At 46.6% G+C, this 27,970-nt stretch overlaps 1 protein-coding gene across 1 annotated transcript; it reads right to left on the reverse strand.

Annotated features, from left to right (window-relative positions):
• Positions 1–4,205: 4,205 nt before the first annotated feature.
• Positions 4,206–12,315, reverse strand: NHLH1 (nescient helix-loop-helix 1). Its single transcript, XM_048516588.1, has 2 exons — positions 12,068–12,315; positions 4,206–5,688 (listed from the first exon to the last, which is right to left on the reverse strand). The coding sequence occupies exon 2, from the start codon at positions 5,289–5,291 to the stop codon at positions 4,881–4,883; it is 411 nt and encodes a 136-aa protein (XP_048372545.1). The 5' UTR covers positions 5,292–5,688; positions 12,068–12,315; the 3' UTR covers positions 4,206–4,880.
• Between the last annotated feature and the right edge of the window lie 15,655 nt (positions 12,316–27,970).

The following is a 27,970-nucleotide window of genomic DNA, read 5'->3' on the forward strand; positions in this document are numbered from 1 at the left end:
GTCCAACACCCTGCAATGCAGGAACACACTGTCAAAGCACTCCTGACAGATGGCCATCCAGCCTCTCTTTAAAAACCCCTGAAGAAGGAGACTCCATCACACTTCGAGGAAGTGCATTCCACTGTCAACAGCCCTTACTGTCAGGAAGCTTTTCCTAATGTTTAGGTGTAATCACTTTTCCTTCACCTTGAACCCATTATTCCTGGTCCTAGTCTCTGGAGCCGCAGAAAACAAGCTTGCTCCCTCACCAACAGGACATCCCCTCAGATATCTAAACATGGCTATCATGTCACCTCTTAACCTTCTCTTCACCAGACTAAACATCCCCAGTTCCCTAAATCTCTCTTCATGGGGCATAGATTCCAGACCTTTCACCATTTTGGTTGCCCTCCTCTGAACCCGTTCCAGCTTGTCAACATCTTGAGTTGCGGTGCCCAGAACTGTAGTTCCAGGTGAATATATTCCAGTTTTTGCCTCCTCAAACCTCACCTTTCCAGTTCCACCCATCAATCTCCCAGAATTTCCCAATCTGGAGTGGATAACCCTAAACCCTTCAGTGGGTCCGGACTGGTCCTAACAGCAGGGCCCAGTGAATTCCCATGCTACATTTGGGCAAAGACTTTGTGCCTTACCATTGCTCCTTCTGCCCTCCCGCCCTGCTGTGATCATTTCATGCTTTGGAGCATAAGATTTGATTACCCTGATCCTAACTGCCTGCACCCATGACCATCAATTACCATTTGTGAAATTACCCAGCTGCTGTTCTCCGCACCACGCAAGAATTAAAAAAAAAAAACCTGAGGGAAAAAAGCAAGCAAAAAAATAGACACATCACGCTTGTTATATTCCCCACTACATCACCCTCATTTGTGGGGGAAGGAGTTTAATTTCTGTTTCCCTTTTGCTTACAAAAAACCATAAATAACCGTCATAATTATTATAAACTCTGGTTTGTTCTAAAACAGAGAACGGAAACATACAGACACACGAAGATATACACACACACGTATAGATGCGCCATAAACAAAGGGCTTTTTCGTTTTCTTTCCAAGATCTTTTCGCTTAAAAAAAGTGCATGAACACTGCAAATAAATAACATTTTCCCCCTCCAAAATAAATAAATAAATACATAAATAAATACAGTTTTGTGGCACAGAGACGTTGTTCAAGACGTCGAAGCGGGAGGGGGGGTTCATCCTGACCCCTCCTCCCCCGGCTCTTTTGTATCTCCTTCTGATCTAAGAGCTGCCTCACTTGTCTACGAAGCAGCAAAACAAAATAATACCCCAGTTGTATCAAGGGACCCTTGCTTCTGGAGTGTGTGCAAAGGAGGTGGGTATACGGCCAAAAGAAACTTCCTATGCGCAGAGACAACAACATACTTACAATTAGTGTCAGATGCTAGAAACAAACAACGGGGGAGGCATCTGAGGGCTTTAAGCCTTGTTTGCGAGCTTCCGACAGACTTCAAGCTGAGGGAAACAGGATGCTAGAGCAGAAGAGCATGGGTCTGGTCCAGCAAGGCAGTGCTCGGCTTTGCAGCATCCCTTCCAATCACCGTTAGAATAGTTAAATGGAACCTTCATGTTCATGGACTATCTACCATTGCATTCTAATTGCTAGGAGTGCACAATCAATGGGAGCTGTTGCCTTTGTGCCCTTTGCAGGCTGCTCGGAAGCATCTGGCCAGCCCCTTTCACAAACAGGATGCAAGACTATGAGGGCCTTTGGTCATATTCAGCAAGACGTACTTAGGGTTTGTATGGAGGACAGGTATATCGACAGCCATGTTAGCAAAATGGAACTTCTATGGCCAGAGGCAGTCTACCTCTGAATGCCCCACACTGGGGACCAACCAGAGGAGAGAATCTGTTGTTTTGTTGCGCCAAGTCAGACCACTGGGCTTTCTTCTATTAGACAATCAGAAAGTAGCTCTCCAGGGTCTCGGACACAGAAAGATCTTTCTCAGTATCTTCTACCTGACATCTTTAAGTTGCAAATAGCAAGGACTGAATCTGGGACGGACAAAGGAAGTGAACTGATATCAAGCCAAATCCTCTCCCTTTCTGGATAATGCACCCTTAAGGCACTTCTGCCATTGTTTGCAAGTAGATTTTGCGGTCTCATGCAGGAAAATCCAGTCACAAGCAATTGCTGTGGTGCATTGAGAGCACGTTATCCAACAATGTAGGAAAAGAGTCGCAGCTTCATACACTGGCTCTGAACACAGATAAAGCTATGCAGATTTGCAGGAAAACAGCTAGATGTGTGTACAGGGTTGAGTACAGGGTTGGTCCTAACCAACAAGATTGGGGGGTGGGGGGTTGCGAGAGGTTTTGCAAGTCAAAACTCCCCTCATCAGACATCCAAGGGAGCTCTGGTCCTTGAAACCTCTAATCCCCTAAAATCCTATGGATCTCTACGATGCTTTTTTCCCATCGAGTTATCTATGGTGACCCTGGTGGGATTTTCAAGGTAAGAGATGTTCAGATATAAGTTTGCCCTCGACTGCCTCTGTGTCACAACGCTGGCATTCCTTGGAGGTCTCCCACCCAAATGCTTGCCAGGTTTTTACCCTGCTTGGCGTCTGAGATCTGACGAGATCGTGGACTCAAATCCAGCTCGTCTCCAGAGAATGCTGGAATAGACGGACCTTGAGCGTCATCCAGCAAGACAGCTCCGATTTCTTATACTCTCAGCCGCGTATCTTTCACATGGGTTACACGTTCCCTCACCAGCTTGGATTTCTCCAATCCAATGGAGAAACGTGGCAGGATGGTGCAAAAGGGCTTGAAAAGAAGAGCCGCCTACACTACGGCAAGCTTAGGGAATGGTGGTCTACATGCAATCAGCCGGAGTTGGGCATTTCTGTACACGTGGCGAATTTCAACACGCATGGTGTTCTCAGTCATTTGTACAAGAAATTACCTGCAAGGCCATCTTTCAGTAGTACGTGAGTTGCTGCAGCTCAAAGATGTAGCGGGAGGAACGAAGACTAATCATCGGGGGGAGGGGGCAGTGAGAAAGCTAGTGTGAGGAAATGGTTGGATTGCTGGACTAGGATTTGGGAGTCCTGATCTCGTCACTGCCAGTGATGCTCACTGGGTGAACTTGGGCCAACCACACTGACTCAGCCTGACCTAACTTGCGAGATTATTGTGAGGATAAAACAGGGAAAGGAAAAGCTGCCTCCTCAGAGGAAGTGTGGGATAAAAACGTACTGGATGCACTGACTGATGTTTGTTCTTTGCTCTGGGTGGCTGTTCCTTGTGCCTGGTAAACACATGAAGCTGCCGTATGCTGAATCAGAGCCTTGGTCTGTCAAAGCCAGAGGTGGAGCTACCAGGGGATTGTGGGGGGTGCATTGCACCGGGTGCACGCCTGGGGGGTGCGGAAAATTGCAGCGCCTCCCCACACTTACCTTAGTTCAGCCTGAAAGCGGAGGCTGGAAAAGTGGATTGTTTACTTGAGGCTGAAAACAACCTGGTGAGAACTACACTTCCCAGGAGACCTTGCAAGCCCCAAGGTCTCCTGGGAAGTGTAGTCCCCACCAAGCCGTTTTCAGACTCAAGTTTTCAGCCTCAGGCCTTTTTCCACCCTGCACTTTCAGGCTGAACTAAGGTAAGTGAGGGGGGAGGGGGGAGGGCGGAAAATGCAGAGTGAGCACCGGGCACAGTATGGCCAAGCTACCCCTCTGGTCAAAGCCAGTATTGCCTGCTCAGTCTGGCAGCTGCTCTCCAAGGTTTCTGGCAGAGGACTTGCCCGTGACCTGCTATTTGAACCTTTTAACTGGCGATGTTTGGGTTTGAACCTGGGACTTTCTACATGGAAACCACATGCTCTACCACTGAGCCACAGCACGTGCAGTAGTGTCTAACACACCATCAATACAGTCACTGTATATATGACTATCAAGACAGAATTTAAGCAAAAAGAAGAAGAAAGTCAATTGGTGGGTTGGAAATAAATGACTAGCTTGGAGTGAAATGATTGGCAAGGACCCCAGCAGCAAAACATCCTCAGTGGCCAAGGAAGAGACAGATGGAAGAAGAAGAGTTTGGATTTATATCCCCCTTTCTCTCCTGTAAGGAGACTCAAGGTGGCTTACAAGCTCCTTTCCCTTCCTTTCCCCACAACCTTGTGAGGTAGCTGGGGCTGAGAGAGTTCTGAACGAACTGTGACTAGCCCAAGGTCACCCAGCAGGAATGTAGGAGTGCGGAAACACATCTGGTTCACCAGATAAGCCTCCGCCACTCAGGTGGAGGAGTGGGGAATCAAACCCGGTTCTCTAGATTAGAATCTATCTACTCTTAACCACTATGCCACGCTGCCTCTCATTCCATCGCTGCAGTTGTTTGTTTCCCTGTCCTTGGAAATGACTGCAGCTCAGACATCATTTCAGTCACCTGGTGCCTCTGAGGATTCCGTGGGAGATTCCAAATGCAAACACGTGGCAAATTCTACTCTGGGAATAATGTCTGATTTCCAGACTACAGAGATCCGTTCCCCTGGATGACATAGTTACTTTGGAGGGGGGGACTCTATGGCATTATACTCCGCCGAGGTCCCTTCTCTCCCTAACCCCAGGCCTCCCCAAGCTCCACCCCCAATCTCCAGGAGTTTCCCAGCCAGGAGTGGGCAACCCTAGTGTGGCAGCAGCACCTCTGTTGCACAGGAGGTGGAGCAGGTGGGTGGCTACGGACAACTCAGATACCTATCGTATGTTCCACTTAGGATGTGAACTCAGAGATGGCTAAAATGTGGTTCAAATAGCAGATTCAGCTTGAAGTTGAACAGAGCTGGGCTCAGTGTTAACAGTTCCAGAATAGGGAAGGGGTCAGGGGTGTTTGACCCTGGAAGACCGCTGCAGCCCTTGCTATTCAGACATCCAGCACATGGTTGAGGTACGAGATATAGCAGATTGCTAGTCGTAGGATTTCAATCTTGGAGAGCTTCTTATCCGGGGGAAGCGTCGGCAGGAGCTTGCGAAGTTCGGCAAAAGCCATGTTGAAGGCCTCGACCCGGATCCGCTCCCGTGTGGCATGGGCTGTCCGGTACTTGGCTGTGGCACGGCGCCGCCGTCGGCGCTCCTCCCGGGTCAGGTGCTGGAGGTCTTTTTTCATGGTCTCCCCAGATTCAACTACCCTGGACTGGCTGCAGAGGCCAAGAGCACCGGCCTCTTCCACCCCAACCCCACGGCCCCCTCCACCCCCACAGTCGCTAAAGACCGACTCTGTCTCCGAATGTGTTGGCTGGAGATCAATCTCTGTCTGGTCTGAATTTAGCATCATGGCTTTCTGCAATGGAAGGAGGGTGAAATGGGGAGGAGTGGAAGGAAGGCAAGATGGATGGACGAGATGAAAATTGGTCCTATATGGAAAGAAAAAGATCGGCTGGGAGACCGACTGGAAGAAAAAGGTCGACTGGAAGAAGGAAGGCAGAATAGAAATGAGGCTGGAGGATGTTCGGAAAACCCTACCAACAGACACAGGGCTACGGTAAGATCCCACATCAAAGTTCCACCATTTGAAGGGTCTTCCCAGACAATTTCTTCAGCTGTCATCCGATGAAGAACTAACTCAAGCCAATCTTCCCGTTGACCCTTGATCCTCCAGACAGGTTGCTGGAATATGGATGTGTCTATCCTTCGTTTCAGCTATCCGTTACCAGGAATTTCTTCTGTATGTCCTGTCAAAATACAGAGGCAGAAAACATAGTTCTGGATGTTGAGGTGGTGGGAACATCTCAATGAATAAACACAGAAACAATCCTCACCAATGCTAGCCCTAATAAAGACGGCTTGTGGCCTGTTATCATCTTTTGGCCTAACCACACCTCACAGGCCTGTTTTTGCACAAAATGGGCAGGGGGGATGTGTGGCATCCTGAACTCCTTGGAAGGCGGGCAGGATAAAACATAATATAAGAGAGAGGCTTAAAAAGCAAATCAAAGGCTTAAATCAGAAAATTAAATAGCAGCAGATAATAGGTGGGAAAAAGAATAAATAGAACTGGGAGGGAAAAGGATTCAAAAGAGGTGTGAGGAAAGAAAAACACAAGGGGGGAAACAAAGAACTAAACGAGGCCTCCTCAGCTGCCCACCCTAGTCTGTGACTGAGAGAAGGCCAAATCTGTCAGCCAAGACCCACAGTAGGAGGACGGGGCCCAGACTTTGGAAGCTCCTTAACCAAACTCTCCAGAGAGATGACAGGTGGGAAATGAGTGAGGGGGAAAGGCAGAAGGAAGAACACAAGGAGCCTGCCTAAGTATTAAATGAGGCCTTCTGTGCCTAGTTCTGTTGCCCCCTGGACATATGGAATGCAGCTCAATTTGGCAAAGTGAAATGGGAGAGACGGAGGAGGGAGCTCTTCGTCCGCTAGTCCTCAACACTTAATTTGTAGCATGAGAGTCACTGGCAGTTATGCTTGCCTGAAGCCGCACCCTTTGTCCTGGAAGACAAAGGCACTCTGCACATGCTCAAAGGCATGTGAATCAGGGACGAGCCTGAAAAATATTGAGTCCCATTCTGTCCTAGAAGCTCAGACACTGGCTCACCGTAAGGAGCTGCCAGTCATTTTGAAGCTTACAGAATCAAGAGATTTGTTTCTGAAGAGCATTTTAAGGAGTGCTTGTCCCTCACCCTGCTTTGCTGGTGATATCAAATTTCTCCATTACCCGAACTTCAGATGGACCTGTGACACTCCAGAATAGCCATGAGCCACTTTTTAAATCCATCCCAATATTTTTCAGGTGTCAACAGAAATGTTTATAACACCACCTCTAATCTCACACCAAAACATGCTGAATTCCATTCCTTCTACATTCCTGAAAGTTCTGCGCCAGGGTTCAAATGATCAGAAAGGGAGAAGGAACCGGGCCTCCCCAAACCTTCTGCAAGTCTGATCTGGCTGTCATCCCCTCTATGACTCTAATTTAAGTCAAGAGGATGATTTTGGTAAATATGGACCTAACCATCTTACAAGCTGTGACCAGTGGTTAAGAAATACGCAGACATGATCCTCATACATGAAATACACAGACATGACTCTCATACATGATCCTCTGAAGATGCCAGCCACAGATGCAGGCAAAACGTCAGGAGAGAATGCTGCTAGAGCACAGCCATACAGCCCGGAAACCACACAGCACCCAAATACACAGACAGTTTTCGTAGTACCCTCATCAGTTTTAGAAGGCAGATATGAGAGGATCGCCAGCTCAGAGAGACACCACTGCCCATGTGTTATGAGAGAAACAGAATCCCTGGAGCACGATATATTTTGATGCCCATTTTATGACAAGGTTTACTCAAAACTTGTCTTCCCGCTGCTAGATAAAATTCCAGGCCGTTCTGGGAAAAGTGCGACTTAGAAGGATCCCCTCAGATGAGTATCAGCAAGTGTCCGGCCGAGTGGCGAAGTTTTGCGCAAGCGTTCGCTCTACCACCTATTCCAGTGATGATGACTCATTACCAAGAAACTGATGTTATGGTTTTATATAAGTTTTAAAATTCCCAAAGTTTGCCTAACCTGTGTTGTTCAGCTATAATTTTGTGGAGAATACAAAGGTGGGGTGGGGTTGTGCACTAGCAGTCAAAACTCTGAGCAATGCACACACAATGGCTAGCAGTCAGTAGAACTGAATAGCTTCACATTTTACTCAATCACGAGTGTGAAGAGAGGCCCTTTCCACACATGCAAAATAATGTGCATTCAATCCACTTTCGCAATTGTTTGAAAGCAGATTTTGCAATCCCACCCAGTAAAATCTACCTTCGAAGTGCGTTGAAAGTGGATTGAAAGTGCATTATTCGGCAGGGCTTTTGGACAACTAACGCTCCACGTACATGTAGACTCTGTTCACACTAGTGACTGAGTAAAGTATTAAGGCTGTTCAGTCCCATTGACTCCTAACCATGGTTTGTACACTGCTCGCAGTTTTGACAGCTATAATTGTGTGGCAATTTAATGTGGGTTTTTGGTCAAAACAAAGTAATAAATTGATTGATTGGCAGCTTCCCTGGGGTGGGAAATGGCAGCGCTCTTAGCGTTCGTGCAAAGACATTAACATGGATGTCCACTAGGGACAAGAAGCATTAATGCTTGCTCAGAGATTTAACTTCTAGAGAAGGGAATGAATCTTGAAGGCTGTTCTTGCTAGCAACTCACACTGACATTCCAAGGTGGCAGAAATAGTGAGTGGAAAACAGGGACTGTTCCTGGTAAATAAGGACAATTGAAGAGTATGATTAATCCTGTTTTGCTTCCCTCAGACTCCTCCAATTGACTCTCTGGTGGCTAGCTCATAATAGCTTATTTGTGCAGAGCCAATCCTAGAAAAGAGGACTGTTTCTGGTGGCTAGAGTTGTTTACCTGCAGCAGGTGTATATATCAGGAGAACAGTGCCAAGAGGGAGAGAGGGCGGGCATAGCAACGCTTGATTTCTAATGAGAGGCACTGGGGTCCAAAATGACCTGGAAGATATACCTGCTGACCTGAACGCTCTGCTTCTATAACTCAGGTTTCTGAATTGTGCTCACTCTATATACCCAGAAGTCCTTTTTTCTTCCTGGAACTGAAGACAGCTGTTGGGACTGAGCGTGCTAGGCTGAACCTGGGCCACAGTGAGCCCTTTTGAGGCCGTAACACAAATGGAACTGAGCAGTGATGTTAGGAAGCAAAAACTACCATGGTATTTGGGGAACAAATGCTTCCCGTTGGAACAACTCTCTAGCTTTCAGTGTTCAATTTCTCCAAGCAATTTTCGCACCTCTCTTGCTAGTTGCTGATGTGTTGGGACTGGGTGAATGAGGAAGGAAGAAAAACCTCTGATAATATGCAGAGGGCATCTTTAGCTGCAGCTTCCCTCAATCTATGACAGAAGCTTCCGGCATTATGGCGGGGCTCTGACAAGACATACAAACCATTAGAAGGTTTGCAGTCCAAAGGTCTAGCTGGTAGGAGCCCGGCCTTCCCTTTCTCAGAAGTTCCCTTTCTCATGAAGTTTCAAAGATATGATCTGTGGACATGGACGATATCAGAAGGCACAATATCTCTGCCCTGAGAGACCGTGACAAACTCCAGGGGCTGTGTCTAACACCTAATTTCTAAAAAATTCTACACATCAGAAAGGTTAAGCAATCCAGACGCTTCCAAGCACACTCCAGAGCATCTCAGCCGACAATGACCAACAGGTAGGTGTGTCGGTCCCTTGCAGGCCCAGGGGCGTACTGCCCAGGGGGACACATAGGGTCAAATGTCCCCAGGTAGTGGTCATTTAGTCACATGGGGGCAGAAAATCATCCCCTATACCCCTCCTCCTTCCCCCCCAGGTCCATACACCGACTTCAAGACCTGGTACAAAAAAACATTGTTTGGTCGAGAGAGAGTGGTTTGGTTGGGGGGGGGGGGCACAGAAAACACAGATTTTGTGGCACTTTCAAAATTAATTTATTGTGCCCGAACTCTGACAAGCCAGTGCCTGTGTCATCAACAACATGAAGTGTTACCCTCAGTTGGTGGGCATACATACACCTGTAGGTCTAAAGTTTACAGAAGAAGGCAGCAACAGCCTGAAACCAGAAGGCACCTGATCCCAAAGATTGGTGTGTTGGCATTACTATGAAGAGGAGTAATGAAAAACTGGCAAAGCAAGCCGAATAAGCCTGTGAGAAAGACAATGGTTTTCCCTAGTGAAGCAGCCACTCCCGATCCCTGTTGGGACTGAGAGGGATTGTCGAAGCTGCCTGGTTCAGACGGGTAGCCCGATTGTTCTGTTGCAGCCGCACAACAATGAAGAGCCCTGTGGCATCTTAGAAAGCTAACAAATGTATTGCAACAGAAGGTTCTGGGAGCGTCAAAAGTTCCCTTTGCAGAATGCTCTTAGAGAGCTTATGTCACCGCAATGTGTTATTTCTGGGCCATGAGACACCTCAAAATTGGTATCTAAAACCAGCTTCACACGAGCTTAAAACTTAAGTCAAACTCAGCCCTAGTTTATCATATAGTCAGATGCAAATGTCAAAACTGAGACATTCTATTCTTCCATATATTTATGTGCTGGTCCACACCAGAGCTGGCCAAACCTTGAATGTATAGTGTGATCCCAAGCCTGCTTACTCAGAAGTAACACGCTGGTTTAATGGGGCATACCTGCTAATAAATCCAGAGGAGAAGCTGTGATAGAAATTAAACAGAATCCCAGAGTTACCTGAAAAACTTAACAAAATTTCTTTCAGCATCAGTTGTCAGTAGAAGCACTTCATCAGATACATGGTGTATATTTATCCATAGGGACTCCAAATCGCTTATACACCCATGTATGGGATAAAGTGAGGTCTGACTCACAAAAGCATATCCAGGAATAGTTTGGAAGAAGAAGAGTTTGGATTTTTATCCCCCCTTTCTCTCCTGCCGGAGACTCAAAGGGGCTTACAATCTCCTTACCCTTTCCCCCTCCTAACAAACACCCTGTGAGGTGGGTGGGGCTGAGAGAGCTCCAAAAAGCTGTACATTCTTCAATCATCTTTAAGGTGCTACTGGACTCTTGTTTGATTTTTCTTCTTAATAAATACATTTTAGAATTGTATTGTCTTTTTCTCACTTTAGGCATTTCAGGGGTTGCTGTTTTCCACTGAGAACTCCCAAATCAGCCAAGGGTGTTCTCTTAACACCACTATCGACATATCACAGTTTGATCATTGAGGAAACACAGAGAGACAGCCCCTTAACTTCCATTAGGAAACCCGACCTTCTGTTTGAACCGCAGCATCTTCCAGAAACACTCTCAGCCATCCAAGCTGGTCTTAAGGACTTAAGTGGACAGGTGGTTGAAACTGTTTACACAGATCTTTGTTCAATTCATTTCTTCACTCTGAATTATTGATGGGCAGGAGCCAGGGACCACACCCCCTCACTGGTTTACTCCTCCCTGCTCTATCCAAGGGAGAGTCCGGTTCAACACTCACTGTCCCTTGTTCCACTTCGTTTCTCAGTGGCAGAGCATATGCTTTGCACACAGCAATCACCAATTCAGTCCCCAGCATTTCCAGTTAAAAGGATCCCTGGGGCTGGGAAAGACCCTCTTCCAGAGAACTCAGAGAATGCAGCCGTTCCAGGGTTGAGCAAAATGGATCGGTGGTCTAAGTTTATATCAAGCCTCTCACAAGACTTGGGGATAAATTCCTGACAGATGTCAAGTCATTGAACCCAACCCTCTCTTGAATGCTGCCAGCAAGGTTTTGCTTGCTCGGGCCAGGCTGCGGAACAACCGCTAACTTTTTCTAACAGCATCCGCTCCTGTGCTGTTGCCATAGCGAGCAACACGACCCACGAATATGAGTGAACAACCGTGCACAGTTGCACGCTCCAAAAAGCTTTTCCAGGTGATTTCTGCACACCAAGTTGCTGCCAGCGGCACAAGAGCAGGCCAGGCTGAGGTTTCCCCCATCAGTTGGCAAACCAGGGATATTTTATATCAAATGAAGGAAAGGGCGCAGTGGTGGGATTCAGCAGGTTCGCGCCACTTCGGCAGAACCAGTTGTTAAAATGGTGCTTGTAAACAACCAGTTGTTAAAGTTTTTGAATCCCACCACTGGAACCAGTTGTTAAAGTATTTGAATCCCACCACTGGAAAGGTCCATGAACCAGTCCCAAAGCCTCGATTATAGCATGGTACCTTTTAGGAGGGCTAAGGCGTCACAGAGTTATGCATAAGCTTCCGAAGAACTCCTCTACAGAGTGGTTGCTTGATATGTTTAAGATGTGATCGGAACTGAGTGTTTCACTGGATGATGAAAATACCTTAAAGTATTTCAGGGCTTTGGGTCTCCGCCCTCCACCCCAGACACAACTACCTGCAGTTTTTTATCCAGACTAGAAACTACTTTTTCTCTCTCCCACTTTCTCTCCGTCACTTTCTTTCAAACCTCCCAGAGGCACAGAACTACTGTGAAAGAATCGGGAAAGCAGGTAGCACAAGTACAAGAATCCACGCAAGCCCTTTCCAAAATAAATACTGGATGCCTTCCAAAACATAAAATAAATAGCTACGTTCCCTTAAAATCTTACCCCTGAGAAAGCAAGCTCCTCTGCTCCTCCGGATTTTCCTGGGGACCCTTCTCCCTCCTTTCAAAGGTAAACCCCGAGTGGAAATCCAGGGCAGCCAGATCGCTCCATTCATTCGAGGGTCCGCTGGCCGAAAAGTTTGCGCCCTGCGCTTCCGGACCCCGCGTCCATCTGGGGGGCTCCCCAAGAGGCAGCAGCCACATGGGTGGCCCCTGATGCGCCCCCCGCACCGAGCTCCCTTCCTGGTGACATCAGGGGTACACCTGGACGCGCCTGTCCCGGCCCCTATATATACCCACCCGGGCACCATGCTGTGTCCAGCCGCGGGCTTCCCATTGGCCACTCCGGAGCCCCCCCTCATCAATATTAAAAGCCCGGAGTAAGGATGCCATTGGCTGGGAAGGAGAGGAGAGCCCCTGGGACAGCAGGGGAGGGGGACTGAATGGGGGTGGAGGGAGAGGCAGCGGGGAGGGGGACGGGGTGTGGGCCCTGGGGGGAGTTCGAGACATCTGTTCGGCATACATATTTCATAAAGAAGAAATCGAGAGAGGGGGAGAGAAGCAAACAGACTATGTAGAAGAGGGATCATTCAAGCTGATTGAACATCCCCCCCCCCCACCCTATAGTAGATGTTCAGCCTGACTCTACCATAAATTCTGATGCGGTGCGACCCCATACCCCCATCCCCACCCCCACCCCCGGGCGTGTTTAATGGAGCTTGCGGAGTGCCCAGAAGGGTTCCCCCCTCCCGGATTGGGATCTTAAGAAGAGGTCACGCTCCGCGTTTCCACGCGCTTCCCTTACGTCCCTTTCCTGTAGCTCTTCACAACAACCCCGCAAGGTAGAGCAACCGGCCCAGTTCAGATTGCTCGGATTCAGATAGGGTTGCCAGCTTCCAGGCGGGGCCTGGAGATCTCCTGGAAGTGCAGCTGATCTCCAGACTGCATAGATTGCTTAACAGAAGGTGAAGGGGTGACGAGATAGCTACGTTTAACTATTTGAAGGGATGTCGTGTTGAAGAGGGAGCGAGCTTGTTTTCTGCTGCTCCAGAGACTGGGATCAGGTGCAGGAAAAGAGATTCCCACCTAAGCATTAGGAAGAACTTCCTGACTGTCAGGGCTGTTCGACAGTGGAATACGCTGCCTCCAAGGGTGGTGGAGTCTCCTCCTTTGGAGCTTTGTAAACAGAGGCTGTATGGCCATCTGTCAGGAGTGCTTTCATTGTGGCTTCCTGTTTGGCAGGGGATTGGACTGGATGGCCCTTGTGGTCTTTTCCAACCCTATGATTTTATTATTCTAATATCTATCCATCTGCCTATGTATCTGTAAAACGTTTATTCCACATCTGAAAAAAATGGCTGGTTTGGAAGGTATCCTGTATGCATTTTAGTCCTTCTCTGCAGCCCAAATCTTACCCTTCTCTGCAGCCCAAGTCTCACCCTCCCAGGATCCACCTCACCCCCCCACCCCAAAAAAATCTGTAGGTATTTCTGAACCTATAGCTGGCAATCATAGAGTCAAAGGGGAGATTTTTCGACTCAGCCACTTATCAAGGCAATTTAAAATGTAATCCTAAACAGGATCACACCCTTCCAGACACACTGAATTTAGAAAGGTGGAATTCTGATTAGGATTGGGGAGTGTGACATGAACATAATCAAATTTCGTGAAAAGGCTGATAGGATGGCCAGCGGACCAGAAAACAACAACAGCCCAACCTGTCCAATTGCCCATGACGACTGCATCTCCAGGGGCAGAAATCAGCAGGTGACGATTCCCATGAAATGGAAGAAGCAGAATTGTGGCAGGTTGAGCAGCTATTAATTGCATAGCTACATAGGCAGATTCTAAAGTTGGCCACCCCAGCCTAGAATCATAGAGTTGGAAGAGACCACAAGGGCCACCAAGTCCAACCCCCAGCCATGCGGGGAGAATGGAATAACCAGTGTGGTACAGAGTTTATAGTGTTGGACTAAGCATGGTGGCAAACCTATGGCGCCCCAGATGTTCATAGACTACAATTCCCATCAGCCCCTGTCATGTTGGCAGGGGCTGATGGGAATTGTACTCCATGCACATCTGGAGTGCCATAGGTTCGCCACACGGTATGGGAGGCCAAGATTCAAACCCCCGCTCTGACATAGAAGCTGACTGGGTGATGTTGGGTCAATCACTCCTGCTCAACTTAACCTACCTGGACAGGGTGGTTGTTCTGAGGATAAACTGGAAGAGAGGGAAATTACGTTGCAAACTGCATTTTTGTTCCACCAAGGATAAAAGCAGGGTACAAATAAACACATAAGATTTTGAGCAGAGAAATGGAAGCACGCTGAAATAAAGGTTAAACCGGAAACCTGCAACACCTTAAAGGGTAACATTTATTCCACTATAGGCCTCTTCTAGCTTTTCAGCTCACTTCATTGGATACACTGAAGCTCAAAGTTGCTAAATGTTGATGCTCCTGCAGCAGACGAATATGGGTCCCCTTCTGGAGTGGCACCAAAAGAATGAATTCCAAGTGGTTTTTTTAACATTATTACATTGTAAAAATCAGAAATAAAATAATGAGTTGCTTGTGAGTATAATTTAGAACCAGTTGGCGTTAAAGAAGGCTGTTTGGTTTCGCTTTCGTTCGGGCCTGTTGGCCCCTTCCGCACTTGCAGAATAATGCACTGTCGATCCACTTTCACAATTATTTGCAAAACTGCAAGTGGATTTTGCTATTCCCCACGGTTAAATCCAGCTGCAAAGTGGGTTGAAAGTGGATGGAAAGTGCATTATTCTGCATGTGTCTGAAACCGTCTATGATGTTTTCCCTCGGAGTGAATGCCATTGAATTCCATGCTGCTCACTTCAGAATAAACACGCTGCGTATCATTTCAACCTTCTGTGTTAAATTTAGATGTGCCATTCCCAGGGTGGGGGGCAAAGGCAAAGGCCCATGTGTTTTTCCTTGGGCTATGTTACGCAGTAAAAAAAAAGCCACCTCCATTAATGGTCCTCCAGCTAAAGAATTAGTCGCCCCTACCCTTCTCTGCAGCCCAAAGCATCTAGTAACCATTTGCGTGTTGCAGCAAAAAATTCCCATTCCAGGGAAAGAAGGAAATCTTTGCAAACCCAGGCCTGAAAGGCAAAGTGTTCACATTGAACTGGGGCTGAGTTGCCATGGGCATCAGCGATGCTTTGAGCATTTACGAGGGGGGGGGTCAGCAATGGGGGGGGAGCCATGAAAGCCACAAGGAGAGGCAACATTTGGCAAGAGGTGTTGTGACATATTGTACAATCCCACTAGGGACCTTTCGCTGGCCTGTTCTTGTCAGGAAGAGCAGACGGCCTTAACCCTTGAGGGACTGGCTTGGCTCCTCACTCCTCGCTCTCCACAGCTTTCTCTTCTTTAAAAAAAAAAAACAAGGAGCAGAAGGAAATACGGAATAAAAGAGATAAATGTTGTAGCCATCATTGTGGTTATTAGTGCTATCACCCCCATATTTGCTATCATCCAAAAATGTGGGAATGGAAATTCTGGCCCTGATCACCCTGAGGCATTGGCTCCACTTCAATTCCTGGAGGTTTTTTTTTTAACTTTAAAACAATAACAACAGGGGTTCGGAAGCTTCCGGAAGAAAATGTTAGAATTCCTCACTGCTCAGAGAGTTTGCTAGGAGTCAAAGCGGTACAAATTCTTCCTGTGGCAAAGTAGCTGATAAGGGTGAGAGATTTCAACGGGAGGGGAAATGTAAGTTACTGCCTTAAGACAAATCCACAGTTGCTCAGCGAGCCAGCCCCCAAATATAGTAATTAATCAGAGTCGTGCTGTGGGATTTGACAGGGGCCTGTCATAGTTCCAGCACCGTCCAACATCTTCATTAATTACTTGATGGAAGGACTGGAGGATGATGTTTGTCAGAATGTTTAGAGGATCACAAAAATGGGAATTGCAAACTGTATAGAGGACAGGATGAAAAAGTCAAGTTTGTCCGGTTTTAAACTACCTTAAGAGTGGGATGGGTGTTCGGGGGTTGGTAGAAATTACACAAATAACTAATTTACCAACTTTATCAGCCACAGTAGCAATCGCCAGGTTATGTCCCAAGGCGTACTGGAAACAGCAGGCGCAATCGACATCCGAGCCCAGGTAATAATCTAAATCAAGAAGGGCTCTAGTCCCAGTCGGAGCTTGGAGAAGTTAGGGTCTCACTAGAAAAGGTACTAACTTCCCCATGCTGTCTCTTGCAGGCAGTGAGCAATATATGCCAGTGTATACACACAAAGTTGCCATTCATGTTCCTGAAAGCAGAATTAGGGGACAATCTGTATATCTTTAACTGCATCTGTTGAAAAAGGTGCGCACATAAGATTGTGTAGCAGGGCGATGTTTTGAGCGTGCAAAGCTCGTGTACCTTTGCATGCTGTCAGGGTTCACCGTTGCGCCTGTGTGTGTGTGTGCGCGTGCGCACAAGGTCCTGTCTGCACCCTGCTCCGACATGCTTCTCCCCCAGCCAGCTCAGCAGGCCGCCTTCTCCCCACTAGGCCTTCCGCCTGCTTCCCTTTATTTCCCTGGAGTTTGTGCGCAGCCCCCGACAGAAGGCCTTGCTACTCGATATCGCCGCAATCTGTTGCTGTCAGATCTGTGTGTATTAAAAAAAAGGGCCCCTCCTGCCCTCCCTTTTTCATGTCCCCGTTTGCCCCTAGCCTCTCCGCTTTGTTCCCGCAAAAGCCAACGAGCGGCAGAAGCTCCCCGATCGTAATATCGCCCTAATCGAGTCTGTCATAATCGGATCCAACCTAATTACGCTCCGATCCCTTCTCTTTGACGGACTCTATTGCCCGTCCATCTGTACTCCCGGCCCAGCCTTTGTGTCCACCCATCTGTCGGAGGCAGACCTCCACCACCACCTCTGCCTCAGCCTCGGCCCCTTCCAGTCTAGTCCTTTGCCTCTCATTGGCCCACGAGTGGCTCAGGCTCCCTCTCTGTCTCTCGAAAGCCTTTCCATCAATCCATTTAGCTGGGCCTCTTCCTCCTTCGCCCATCTGCTCCTTTTCTCCGGCTTGTTTCCTCTCAGTTAGGCTCTCTCTGTCAACAAGGGACAGCTCCCCATGTAAGGTGCCACAGAGATCCACGAAGGCTGAGGGGGGGAAAGGTCACTGGCAGGCCATTGAGTGACTCCGGTCGCACATCAGCCAATTTTTTTTTGCTAGCTTTGCCCACACTGAATCTGAATCCAGCCAGCACTGCCAACTTGTATTGGCAAAACACCGCCAAACGTGGAGGGAGAAGCCCACCACAGTTTCATCTCACTTGTGAGGAAATTTTGAATGAGGTAGCTTCCCCCCTACGCCTGTAATACTATCCCATCCTTTGTTTGCTTATTTTTGGATTTCCAGCCATAGAATCATAGAGTTGGAAGAGACCCCAAGGCAGAGGTGGGATCCAGCAGGTTCTCACCAGTTCCAGAGAGTGGGTTACTAATTATTTGTGTGTGCTGAGAGGGGGTTACTAATTGGGTCCGCTTTTCCATCTCCACGCCCTCGCCTCCCCGAGAGGCATACTGCCTTTGAACGTGAAGGTTCCATATAGCAATTGCGACTAATAATGTAACTCGCTGAACTGGGTTAATCCCTTTCAGGTACTGCAATTCATTGATTCTCAGCCTTTCATACTTTTTATCTCACCAGTCTCTATCAAAGAACCTGTGTGTTTCACCATTGCTGTGTTCAGATTTGTGCCCAGGTTGGGGGGCATTTTTCTATAATGTGAGTGATGAGTTTGCAGAAATGACCTGGTGCAAAAAAAATTTTTGGGGTCGTGGTGGGGTGGCTGCCCATGGGGGGGCATCCAACTCAAGTTTTGTCCAGGGCTCAGGTTTGCCTAGGTACGCCTCTCCCCGCTTTGCTGAGGGGGGGCTGGCGAGGGCACTGTTACTAAAATTTTTGGATCCCACCACTGCCCCAAGGGCCATCAAGTCCAACCCCCTGCAACGCAGGAACACATAATCAAAGCACTCCTGACAGATGGCCATCCAGCCTCTCTTTAAAACCTCCAAAGAAGGAGAAGTCTTTCCATAATAGTTACAATACAATAATAGATACAATATGCTGACAGCCGGTATGGTGTAGTGGTTAAGAGCAGGAGGACTCTAATCTGGAGAACAGGGGTTGATTCCCAACTCCTACACATGAACAGCAAACTCTTATCTGGTAAACTGGATTTGTTTCCCCGCTCCTACACATGAAGCCTTCTGGGTGACCTTGGACTAGTCACAGTTCTCTCAGAACACTCTCATCCCCACCTGCCTCACAAGGTGTCTGTTGTGGGGAGACATCAAGAAAGGAGTTTGTAAGCCACCTTGAGACTCCTTACAGGAGAGAAAAATGGGGTATAAATCTAGACACAACAACAACAACACCTTTTATTGACATATAAATACATAAAATAGCATAAAACTACCCACTAGGGATAGCAGATAGAGGAAGTGGAAAATATGTTTGAGACTCCTTGCAGTTGAAAAAAGTGGTTATAAATCACAACATTGCTTCTTCACCAAAGCTGCCATTTTCCTCAGAAGAACTTTGATTATGGGTTCCTGCATTGCAGGGGGTTGGACTTGATGGGGTCTCTTCCAACTGTATGATTCTAACTGATTTCTGAGGTCTGGAGAGCAGTAGTAATTCAGGGAGACTTCTAGGCCTCATTAGGAGGTGGGCAACCCTAGGTGGCAATGACTATTAAAGGGAGAGTCCTCGCTGTGTTGATGCCATTCCTGTACAATAGATTAGATTGTTACTGAGTAATGGATCCAAGGATTAAGCTTCACAGCAGACTGGGCATTTGAACCTACTTGTTGCCGAAGTAACTATATATCAGGTTGCCAGTTCTGGGATGGGAAATACTTGGAGATGTTGGAGATGTAGCCAGAGAAGGATGGGGTTTGGGGAAGGGAGCTGCCTCAGTGTGGTATAATGCAACAGAGCCCACTTTCCAAATTTCCCGTTTTCTCCAGGTGAAGTGATCTCTGTCACCTAGAGATCAGTTGTAATCCCAAGAGGCCTCCAGTTACCACCTGGAGATTGGCAACCCTAGCTGCATTGGAGAAGATTGTGATCTAGCTTTGTAAGGCTTTCAATCAACAAATAAAACCTATTGATTTGTATTATTTATAGCCACAGCCCTTCCTCTCCTTTCTTTCTTTGTGTGTGAAGTGCTGTCCACTCGCTTCTGCCTCATGGCGATACTATAAATTAATGTCCTCCGAAACATTCTGTCGTTAACAGCCTTGCTCAGGTGTGGCAAAGTGTGGGTCGAGGCTTCTTTTATAGAGTCAATCCATCTCATGTTGAGTCTTCCTCTTTTCCTGCTCCCTTCAGCTTCTCGAACCCTTATTGACTTTTCCAGGGACTCTTGTCACTGGGTGGGGCTAAGGTATGATCCCCTCAGTTAAGTCATTTTAGCTTCTAGGGAGAGTTCAGGCTTGATTGGATCTAGAACCCCTGATTTGTCTTTTTGGCAGTCTATGATATTTGTAACACTGTCCTCCAACACCACATTTCAAAGGAATTTACTTTCTTCCTGTCAGCTTTCTTCATTGTCTAACTCAGTGGTTCTCAACCTGGGGGTCGGGACGACCCTTTCACAGGGGTCGCCTAAGACTCTCTGCATCAGTGTTCTCCATCTGTAAAATGGATAAATGTTAGGGTTGGGGGTCACCACAACATGAGGAACTGTATTAAAGGTTCACGGCATTAGGAAGGTTGAGAACCACTGGTCTAACTCTCACCCATACATACTAACGGGGAATACTATGGCATGAATTAACTTGTCCTTGGTTGGCAGTGACATATGCTTGTGTTTAAGAATTTTTTCTAGCTCCTTCATGGCTGTCTTTCCCAGTCTCAATTTCCTTCCGCTTTCTTAAGGCTGATGATGGAGCCAAGGAATAGAAGAAGAAAAGGAGTTTGGATTTATACCTCACTTTTCTCTCCTGTAAGGAGACTCAAGGTGGCTAACAAACTCCTTTCCCTTCCTCTCCCCACAACCAGAGGTGTAGCTGGGCCAAACTATGCCCAGTGCGCAGTTTGTTTTTTCTGCCCTCCATGCCCCCCGCAGCCCCCTACAGCACACACATCCCATGGCACACACGCCCTGCCCCCCCTTCCCGCACTTACCTTAGTTCCTTTTCTTTTTCTAGTACTTTCTCAGGCTGAAAAAAGCGGCCTCTTCACAGTTCAGGCTCAAAAACAGCCTGAGGAACTATACTTCCCAGGAGACCTTGTGAGCCCCAAGGTCTCCTGGGAACTGTAGTTCCTCAGGCCGTTTTTGAGCCTGAACAGTAAATAGTCTGCCTTTTTCAGCCTGAACAAAACACTAGAAAAAAGAACAAAAACTAATGAAATGGACGAAGGGGGCGAACAATACATGGGGAGATTCGCATGAGGAAAAGGGGAAGGGACGAGGGAAGGGACGATTTTAGAAGCCCCTGGGCGTGACAGTCATAGCGCACCCCCACTGTCCACGCATCTGCCACTGCCCACAACAGACACCTTCATCTAAATCTAATCCAGTTTTCCTTATAATATGTTCTGCATATAGGTTGAAGAGGGAGGGAGATAAAATACATCATTGTCTAAGACCTTTGCCAACTGGAAATCATTCTGTTTCTCTATATTCTGTCCTAACAGTAGCCTCTTGTCCAGAGTGGAAGTTGCACATCAAAACAATCAGATGCTGTGGTACATCCATTGCCTTTAAAACCAGGCATAGCTTTCCATGCTCCACACAGTCAAAAGCTTTGCTGTAATCAGTGAAATACAAGCTGATTTTCTAATAGTTCGTTCACATAGCTTGAGATATCCTGTAAACAATGGGATAGGTGTCGGATTACAAAATTTAGAAAGGAGCAAAAAAAAAAAAAAGGATCCGTCATGATGTGTCATAAATAATGCAAAAATGGAATTACCAAAGCAGAAAACAATGCAGTGAAAGCAAGACAATTCATATAATAAACAGTGGACTAATTTACAGTCGGGTTCCCTTTATAAAAGTACCCCCCTGAACCATTCCATTAGACTACAGCCCTGCTCCCTTTCTAAAAATATCCTCCTGAACACTTCTGTTCAGTTTGTGAAAAGACACAGGTGTGGGAGCCTTTCTGACCTTCTGTGAAGAAATGCCTTGTACCCCAGAATTTCCACTCAAAATTCACTGTAATTGGGTCTACACTAAAAGGTTGGTGCTAGGAAAACAACTGACTTCTGTCATGGTTAGTTGATACACCAGGGAAAAGCAGACTTGACTCTTATCAAAGGCTCAGAGCAATTCCGTGCCTTACAAAAATGGAGAAACCCTCCCATCCTACCTCCTCTCACAATACTAGACAACACAGTATCAACAGTAGAGACCTTTAAATTTCTAGGCTCCATCATATCTCATGACCTAAAATGGACACCTAATATCAAAAATGTCATTAAAAAAAAAGCATACAACAAAGGAATGTGCTCTCGTAAGCCAACTCAGGAAGCTCAAACTGCCAAGGAGCTACTGATACAGTTCTAGAGAGAATCATTAGGTCTGTCATCTGCACCCTCTATAACTGTGTGGTTTGGTTCTGCCACAACCCAACAAGATCGTACAGACTTCCAGAGAATAATCAGGAACTTTGCAGAAAAACAATTGCTGCTGCTCTACTACCTTCCATTGAGGGACCACCTGTATTACTGCACCGGGTCAAAAAAAAAAGGGCTGTGAAAATGTTACTGACCCCTCATCCCTGGACATAAACTGTTTCCAACTCTTACCCTCTAGCGTTAAGCTACAAGAGCACTGCACCAAGACAACTAAGACATAAGAACAGTTTTTCCAGAATGCCATCACTCCTGTTAAACAAATAATTCCCTCGATAATGTCAAACTATTTTATTATATATTTTATTATTATATAATTTCTGCCCTACCTTTTCCATCATTCCTATTACCCATCTATCCCAATTATGACTACAGCCTTGTTATAGCCTGTACTGACATTTCATTTTATTTTATGATTTTACATTTTATGTTTTTATACTATTGATTGTTTCCTGATTGCTTACTAGACCTATATGACAATCATTAAGTGCTGTACCTTATGATTCTTGACAAATGTATTTTCTTTTATGTACACTGAGAGCATATGCACCGGAGACAAATTCCTTGTGTGTCCAATCACACTTGGCCAATAAAGATTCTATTCTATTCTATTCAAAAATGGAAATAACTCATGCTGGTGAGAACAAAGAGATATCAGCACACACCCCAGCCAGAAGACCATACCTAGGAAGATAGAGTTTAAATGAACAAAGGGTAGAGCGTAGCCTTTCCCTTTGAACAGGACGAGAAGGGTGACTGACAAAAGGGTGGGCAAAGGGAGGTTATGTATTTCCTGACCACAAAGAAGGAGTTAGTTGTTCTTAGCCATTTTGACAATGTACCGAGAGACAGTGGAAGAAGTTCCAGCTCCGAAACCTGATGTTAATTGAACTGTTCGGAGGTCTTGCAAGAAAGTGTCTGTCCTTATCTTAATATCTATTCGGGACAAATTTGGAGCAGGATCAGAAGGAGTCTGCATTTATTCACTTTTCATTTAATCTTTGCTCAGTTCTACTGCGTAGAGAAATTATGTGCTTATTCTTTTATTTAAACCTGTATGATTTGAAGGCTGAAAGTCTGATTTCTGTACCTATACCACACCTGAATTAAATCATGTTTACCAAAGGAAAAGTAAGGAAAGGCGGTTGGTTGAACCTTCCTTTCCTGAGAACATGAAAGAAAGTGCTGGAGTCTCAATTTCCCAGTGAGAAGGAGTCTCTTATGATTGGGTGGCGACAGCAGAAATACCAAGTGGGTAGAGGTGAAGGGGATCACCAGGCACAGCTGCAAAGATTTTGAACTCCCTGTGGGCAGTACTGGGGCCTCAAAGAATGTTTCCTCCTTCAAGCCATTCCACCAGGAAGGAACTACACTGGAGAAAGCATGCATACTGATAGCTCTTGGTCTTATCCATTGGCATGTGGTACTTTCAGATGGCATGGCTTTGCCGCAGAACAAAGCAGGAGAGGCGGTCAGTCCTGCAGATATGAGGATTCACATCTTTGAAGTGCCGTTGTATCTGTTTCCAGAGGGGGTGGGTGGGTAATAAAGCGAATTGATTGCTTCTCAACAACTAAAAAGAATAAAGTCACCCATAAGGAGCTGTTTTCTTGCAAATGTAGAAGGCAATTTTAAAATATAATAAATAGAATACGGGGGGGGGGTTAACGGATGTTTTTAAACATATACATATACATTCAGGTGGATTTTGTTATTTTTTAAAAATGAAATTATACAGATTTTCCTGTAATACATTTCTTATCTTGTTTTCCTTTTTAAAATATAGTCTGTTTTCAGCCTTTTGGGTGGGGGGGGGGGGGCAAGAGCAATCCATTTAAAAGTTTTATTAAACAATCTGTCAAGAGTTCCTGAAAGTAATTGTCCCAAAAACGTATCCACCCAAATGAAAGCTGTAATCAGGGTGCCGGAGTTTGGATTCATACCCCACCTTTCTCTCCCGTAAGGAGACTCAAGGTGGCTTTCAAACTCCTTTCCCTTCCTCTCCCCACAGCAGACACCTTGTGAGGCAAGTGAGGCTGAGAGAGAGAGAACTGTGACTAGCCCAAGGTCACCCAGCAGGAATGCAGGAGTGCGGAAGAACATCTGGTTCACCAGTTAAGCCTCTGCCACTCAGGTGGAGGAGTGGGGAATCAAACCCGTTTCTGCAGATCAGAATCCACCTGCTCGTAACCACTACAACATGCTGAGCAAAACGTTAGGTGCTAAAACTACCAAATCACAGCTTGGAAGACTCACAACAGCCATGAAAGCCTTTCACAATACAAAGTGTTAGCTTGTTTAACCAGCAGTAATGACCCCATGGCTCTTAACCTAGAAAGCAAGGGTCAGCTGAACCCCATCAAATGTGGGAAGCACATGTCCGTCTATACCTCAGCCTTGCTAACTAGTGTTACCTCTGTCCATTTCAGCTTCTTTATCCTTAGTTCTTTAACCAGTGTAGTCGCTGGAATTCACTGTCACAGTATGTAACAGTAAGCAATAGCTTTGATGTAGGGTGAATTATGTCCAGTGACTGTTGGATGCTGATTTCGTGACTCTGGATTGTGTTTAATGGTTTGTTCTGGTTTTATATTGATAATGCACAAAGTTTTCTGACTTGATGACATTGTTTTTTTTTATTTTTAAGCCACTTCAAGCAGGACTCTGGAGCAGCGACAATATTACATGTCCTAAATGATACAAGCTTGACAAATTCACAGAATGTAGGTCATGACGATGAGCCACGATAGTTTATACATTAGAAATAGTTGGAACTTTTGAGAAATTGTGGGGAACATGGACCATTTGTCAGACCCATCAGGCCTTCTTATGTTTTTAACTCTGACGAGTTAAAATAATAAAGCTTCTCCTACGGTACTACATTTCAGACAAGTTAAAATATCCGACCCTCCTCACAGTTCAAAAAATAGGCACTTTGCTTTCAAAAGTCCACTTCTTCAACAGTACTCTGGATGTCTCCGAGGTGCTAAAATGACTGGGACGTCATCCCACTCCACGGCATTTGAACAGGCAACGCTTTCAGTGCCTGCTCTTGACAGGACTGGACTCCGGCCGCCTTGCCTCTTCTCCTCAGAATTAAAAGGTGCCGCATGCTCCAGCCCGCTCCAAACCCAGCAACAGTGCACGGCTCCGAAGCGAGCCAACCTCTTCTCCCCCTTGGAGCCTAGCCTCTCTCCCCACTTAGCAGCTTTTAAAATTTAATAAGCAAATAATAAATTTGGGAAGGGAGGGAGGGGAGCTGTCACTTCCGAATATGAAGGGAGCAGCCGAAAACCGACTTGGCTTTCGCACTGGGCCCTAATTAACTCTCTCCCTAATATTTCCCCCTTCCAAAGCCAGAAAGTTCCCAGTCTATGAAGCCAGACTGGGCTACAAAGATGGCCCATTTATTAACTGCTCTCTTCACGACTCATTCCCATATGTTTCCCCTCAGGGCAGAGGGAGGGGGCAGCTGCGGTCCTTCCCCACCCCCAGCTCCACCTTTCCTTTGCCTCTCTAGGGAAACAGTGGGGTTCAAAGGTTGACAAATTCGGTGCCATTATTTGCAGGGCTTGTGGTCACAATGGGTTTGTGGGAAAGGGAAAAGGAGAGAGGGAGGCGGAAAAATCTCTCAAAACTCGAGGAGCCGCCACAGAACGCCTCTATTTAATTAGCTGTCCAAAGAATAGCAGGTGAGGGGTTGAGAGAGATGCAGGAAGTTCTGGGTTCAAATTTCGACAGCCACAGTCTCCCTACGAGCCTAATAAAGGGAGACACGGTGCTTTCGAAAAAAGCAAATTATACTTGTTTTTGTGAAATGTTGGCAAGGGTCCTCTCTGTCTGACAAAGCAAAATAAATAAATAAGTCTAGGGCCAGACAGCCCCTCTTCTCCGCCCTCAACCCCACAGGTGAGCACACACCTGTTTATTTTCAAAAAGGGCCCAAGTAACCTTTGCTAAAGATTGCATCATTGCCAAACGCCCTTCTGTGCGGGCTTTGAAATATCTTCCTCTCAGGGGGTTTCCCTCCATTTCCTCCCTCCCTCCGTTCCCCTCCTCACTAATTTCTCCTTCACAAGTCTGACTTCATTATTTCTCCAATGCAAACTCCAGAGGGGTAGCTGCTGGGCGAACGCAACATAAACAAAAGGGAGGGCTGGAAGGGGAATCCTATACAGCAGTGATGGCGAACCTTTTCGAGACCGAGTGCCCAAATTGCAACCCAAAACCCACTTATTTATCGCAAAGTGCCAACACAGCCATTTAACCTGAATACTGAGGTTTTAGTTTAGAAAAAACGGTTGGCTCCAAGGCATGTGTTACTTGGGAGTAAGCTTGGTGGTAGTCGGTGGCTTTGCTTTGAAGCAACCCTGCAACTCTTCCAATGGGTGAATCACAACCCTAGGAGGGTTTACTCAGAAGCAAGCCCCATTGACAGCAACCGAGCTTACTCCCAGGTAAAGGATCGTGCTTTACTTCTTCACATGAAAATCAGTGGGGTTTAACAGCGCTTAACAGGGCTACCTACACTGCTTCCCCAAAACTAGGTCTTAGGTTTAATGCTAATAATTGAGCCCAGCAGCCCAGGCCAGCCTAAATGTGTGTGGGGTGGGGGGGCGACTCTGTTTGCGTGTGCCCACAGAGAGGGCTCTGAGTGCCACCTCTGGCACCCATGCCATAGGTTCGCCACCACTGCTATACAGGGTTACTCCACTCCAAACTCACTGAAATGAAGGCTTAGCTCCTTAGGATTGCAGTGCAAATGGTTCAGTCTTTAACTTGCTGTAGGGTCTCTTCTGTTAATTCCTGAGTTGGCCATTGTTCCTTACAAGGAGTGGTGCAAGAGAGAGGGTCGATCCAGTTAGTAGGTGGAAGAAATTTCTCATAGATTATTCCAGCAGCATGTTGAGAGTTTGCTGATATTATCCCTTTACTGGAAACCAGCTGCAATTCCCTTAGTGACAGAGTCAGTTCATTAAGGACGTTGATGAAGGAGGAATCGAGATCCAGAAAAGTACCCAGCAGGAAATGCATCAAGGGTCTTAGTAGATTTTATGTATGGGTCTTATGAGAGATTTTATCCATAAAATACCACTTAAATGCCATCAGGTCACAACCAACTTATGGTAACCCCAGCAAGGAGCTTTCAAGGCAAGTTGGAAGCTGAGGTGGTTTTCCAGTGCCGTCCTCTGCAGAGTCTTTCTTGGTGGTTTCTCATCCAAGTTCTGGCCCTGCTTAGCTTCTGAACTCTGAAGGGGTCTGGCTGTCCTATGCTGCCTTCCCTCTGGTTCCCACAACAGAGTACTCTAATATAAAATGTAGAAACAAATTGAAACATGATTGTGTCGCTTCCATTGTGGAGATAGGGGTTTTCTCTTACACATATATGTGTATACATGTAAAGTTGTCAAGTCACAGCTGATTACCCCAGCAAGGGGCTTTAAAGGGATGTGAGGTGGTTTGCCACTGTCTTCTTCTGCAGACCCTTTTCCATGGCGGTCTTCCTTCTAAGTATTGACCCTGCTAAGCTTATAAGATCTGATGAGATTGAGCTATACCAGCGGTTCTCAACCTGGGGGTCGGTTGAACGACCCTTTCACAGGGGTTGCCTAAGACCCTTAGGAGCAGCAGTGGCGTAGGAGGTTAAGAGCTCGTGTATCTAATCTGGAGGAACCGGCTAGCCTATGTTAGGGCTATGGTAGTTGACACATCTTCAGGAGGAGGAGCAGTGGCGTAGTGGTTAAGAGCAGGTGTACTCTAAACTGGAGGAACTGGGTTTGATTCCCTGCTCTGCCGCGTGAGCTGTGGAGGCTTATCTGGGGAATTCAGATTAGCCTGTACACTCCCACACATGCCAGCTGGGTGACCTTCGGAGGCTAGTCTACCCAGTTCTTTCTAGAGGCTCTCTCAGCCTTCCACCCACCTCACTATAGGAGGTGTTGTTTTGTTGTTGTGAGGGGGGAAGGGCAAGGAGATTGTAAGCCCCTTTGAGTCTCCTACAGGGGAGAAAGGGGGATATAAATCCAAACCCCTCCTCCTTCTTCTTCATCGGCAGCCACAGCTGAAATGATGCCACATAACTGTGCAAAAAACCTTGTTAAAATGTGCAAACAATAATACACTGGAAATGTCACTAGATTTTTTGAAACTTGTGTGTGTTGAGTGCCATCAAGTCACAGCTGACTTTTGGCGACCCTGTCGGGTTTTCAAGGCAAGAAACAATCAGAGGGAGGTTGCCATTGCCTGCCTCTGCATCACACTCCTGGTATTCCTTGGAGGGCCAAGTACT

The sequence above is a fragment of the Sphaerodactylus townsendi genome, linkage group LG01 (genome assembly GCF_021028975.2).
Source record: "Sphaerodactylus townsendi isolate TG3544 linkage group LG01, MPM_Stown_v2.3, whole genome shotgun sequence".
NCBI classification, from domain to species: domain Eukaryota; kingdom Metazoa; phylum Chordata; class Lepidosauria; order Squamata; family Sphaerodactylidae; genus Sphaerodactylus; species Sphaerodactylus townsendi.